At 38.9% G+C, this 3,573-nt stretch overlaps 1 protein-coding gene across 3 annotated transcripts in view; it reads right to left on the bottom strand.

Annotated features, from left to right (window-relative positions):
* Window positions 1–2,795, bottom strand: part of LOC103133455 (CDGSH iron-sulfur domain-containing protein 3, mitochondrial-like) — a 3,898-nt gene extending 1,103 nt beyond the window's left edge. The window contains exons 1-3 of one of the 3 annotated variants that reach the window (XM_016667495.1): window positions 2,515–2,795; window positions 1,505–1,621; window positions 474–619 (exon numbers count right to left, since the gene is read on the bottom strand). In XM_016667495.1, coding sequence (XP_016522981.1) covers window positions 474–619; window positions 1,505–1,621; window positions 2,515–2,622 — 371 coding nt within the window. In that variant the 5' untranslated portion in view covers window positions 2,623–2,795. Of the gene's footprint in view, window positions 1–402; window positions 620–1,504; window positions 1,622–2,514 lie in introns of all 3 variants that reach the window. The other 2 variants (XM_007545200.2, XM_016667501.1) reach the window with 2 other exon arrangements.
* Between the last annotated feature and the right edge of the window lie 778 nt (window positions 2,796–3,573).

The following is a 3,573-nucleotide window of genomic DNA, read 5'->3' on the forward strand; positions in this document are numbered from 1 at the left end:
TCATAGTTGAGGTCTACCTATGATGTCAATTACAGGCCTCTCTCATCTTTTTAAGTGGGAGAACTTGCACAATTGGTGACTGACTAAATACTTTTCCCCACTGTATTAATCCTTCTTCAAAACACTGTGTCCTCAGAAACTTTTAACTATAATTAGAAAACAGAAAAAATAGGGTTATACAGAGTACAAAGCATACATATAAAACCCTTTCACTTTCTACAAATGTTTTGTAAAAAATGTTTTTATTGAACTCTTACAGAAATCAGGTTCACACTTCTACAGTTGCAATTTGATGAATACAATAAGACTTTTTTTAGTGCTCATGAACAATATTATGTTGCCAAAAAAAAAAAAAAGTTGAAAAAAGAAAAAAAACAATTGGGGTTTAACAAAAAATACAATGTGGCCAGGTAAGATATGAAGACCTGGATCATTTAAACAGGCCTTTGACATACTTTACAACATCCCTATAGATGACTTTCAAGTGCGAGCCGTCGCAGTACGGGGAGTTCTTGGTTTGCTTACAGGCACAGAGCATCACCGTCTTGTTTTTGTCGGCAGTGAAAAGTAGAGGTGAGATACTTGGGGCTTTTGCTTTGTGAGTGCCGTCGCAGAAAGGCTGTAAAACAGGATAAAAAAAAAAAAGACATGTTCACTTATTTAATTGTTACTTTGCAACATAAAGCCAAGGCACTTCAATCTTCACTTATATTGAACAAGCTCAATGTTACTTTGACTAGATTTAAGAAATAAATTAATGTGGAACTTTGTTTTTGAGTCTGATTGATTCGGTACGAATAAGTCAGCTTTAAAATGTATTTCTGTAAAATTACAGGCAAATTTACAATTATCAATGTACAGCAGTTAACAGAGCAAATTGTAGGTAAGCAAGGCTGAACGAGTTTATGGAGGTAAAATTATTAGTGACTTTATTGCACAGTAATGATAGTTGAGCTGAGGTTTTACACGTTATTGAAATTTTTAACTGAATAAACTGGGAAACAGAAGAAAACTATAACTATTTGTTGTCAAGTCTAAACATAAAACAAATGCTTAAAGAACCAGAAATGTCTGATGCTACTTTAAACACCAGGGGAGGAAACTTCAGTATATTTTGTTTTTCGCTTAACTGAGGAAAATGGTCAGTTTTACAAAGTTCCAGGTAAACATGAACAAGTTGTTATAAACCATTAAGAGTTGCCAATGGGCCAAAAATGTCAGCTCTGCAGGCTTATACAAAACCCTTATTAGATAAGATAACAATTATTCAAGGCTCAAGTCTTTGTGAGACTAAAGTTCAAGTCTCAGCCTGAGTGTTAGTGACATCAGGACTTTTTTTGGTCTTAAGAGGTGCAACAGTGCGTTCTTTGTTGATTCAGAGCTCTTTGTAAGCCTCCTCCCATTAATATATCATCAACCCTGAATAGACTTATTTGACAGGAGACATGTGAACTTCTGTGACATGAATCTAAAAGCAGCCGAGTTCAGCATTCATCTCACTCACCTGTTTCTTGCTGTGACCACAAGCACACCAGGCGTAGCGTTTCCCGGCAGACAGCTTCACCCGGTAAGGGAGCCGGGCAGCAGGGACAGGCTGAGTGGACTGCAGGCACCTCTGAACCTGCAGGACAAAACAACACATGTTCTGCTCACACTTTAAGCTCCTATTGTCAAGTTGACAGATAATGTCTGCATCTCTGGACACGGCGAAGGAGGTATGATGGTGGGGGAATGGAGGAGTACAGGCAGAGGTAAAACTAGCTGACCAAATGTCCTGGAGGTGAGCTTAAGTTGCTAAGTAACGGGCGCCGCTGGGGTTGCTAGGAAACGGGCTGAGCTTTGCTGGCTCTGCTAGGTGAGAATGTTACATTCCGAAAATTTTTTCGAAAGTGTCATTTTACAGACACCAAAAAATATTAACTTACTGCCAAAATGCAACAGGGTGGATTTTTAAACGCTTTTTTAAAAAAAAAAATAGACAGCAGAAATCCAAAAGGACAAAAACGTGCAAAATGTGAATTTTGCATGACTCGTCTTCTTTTAAAGTTTAAAACATCCATTTTAAGTCACTTGTTTTAGTTGGATCAACAATGCATTTATATTTTGGATTCAAACAGAAGTTTTAGGGAGAATAACAGAAATATCTCTTCGTAAAAACATGGATTTTCATGGCGTCTTATCAATCAGAGCAGCTCTCTGCTGTTCACCGACAACACAAGATAAAACCAATTCTGCCGTGGCGCTACACGTTTCAAGCTAATTAGCTTGAAAGTCACTTCACGTGTTTATCTTCAGCAGCGGTAAAGGAGAATGAAAACGTGAGCAAGGGTGCGCCGGGTTGGATTTTTATTTTTTTTTTAGAGAAAAACAAACATGGTATGAACACCCACAGCCATGACTCAGCACGCTCGCAGCAAAACTCGACGTTTTGCAAGAAATTACGTGAATAAAAACCCGCTGTGACTCAGCGAGCCACAGAAACTCTTCGCAGAGACCTTTAACAGACAAACTCACCGGGAAAAAGGAGGAGGAGACGGACATAGGCGGAAGCAGCAGCGGAGGTCGTCGGAAGGTCTGCACGCATCTTGTCCGCAACGCGCACATCAACCCGGCTACATTCATATTTTTATTTTTTATGCGGATGGGCTGCTGAATGTGCCTTTTCGTGGTGTTGTTATTGTTGTAGACGCAGACAGAGAGAGCTGGTGGTTACTCGGTAGAAGTTGTGGTCAGAACTTGGCTGAGACTCCGCCTCTGCCTCACTGCTCCTCCTCTTCCTCCTCAGACTCATTCATTTCATTGACAGCTCTAATCTGTGGTGTACGCCCACTGAAGGGGGATTGTAAGGAGTAAAGTACCTTCTTTATCAAATTATCCCCACTGATTTATTCGCACCAGGCCTTACAGAAGAACAAGACTTAGTCGAGGTGTTTAGGATAATCATTTACGTGGTTGTTTCTTGAACTTCACTGGCGAGGTTGTTGTTCCACCTGCATCCTGTTTTTGGTTTCAGTCATAGTGAGGCTCCTCCTCTAAAGTATTGAACACACACAAAACAATCAGATCTCCCAGTTTGACAATCTTTTTCCAGTCTTTTCATAGCCTTGCATTTGTACCTTTACAAGTCCAAAAAGAAAGCAGGGTTTTAAGAGGACACCAACGCAAATTGCAGCGAAAGAATAGACAGCGGAAAGCACCATGAAACAACTCAATAAAATACATTTATTGACAAAAAAGTTGTTTTTTTTAATTTTGCACACAAAAATATCAAAATACTTTACAGGGCTTTGAAATCTGAATATTGTCAATTTGTTTCGATCAGTTCTGTCAAACAAATTCACTGTACAACGACAACGCGCTTTCCTTCTTATAATTCAGTGTTCATTTCATTTATCGTCTTTTTTTTAATCTATTAATTCATGGGAACAATGCATTTTAAATGATGCATAGTTATAACTTGGTATTTAGCTATACATTTGAGAGACATCGCTGCATTTCATGCAATCCATATCCTAAAAGCTGACGTCTCATTCAGAGCCAGGTGCTTAAATGTTGCAATACATAAAAGATACA

The sequence above is a fragment of the Poecilia formosa genome, unplaced genomic scaffold (assembly GCF_000485575.1).
Source record: "Poecilia formosa unplaced genomic scaffold, Poecilia_formosa-5.1.2 Scaffold11, whole genome shotgun sequence".
Taxonomy (NCBI): Eukaryota; Metazoa; Chordata; class Actinopteri; order Cyprinodontiformes; family Poeciliidae; genus Poecilia; species Poecilia formosa.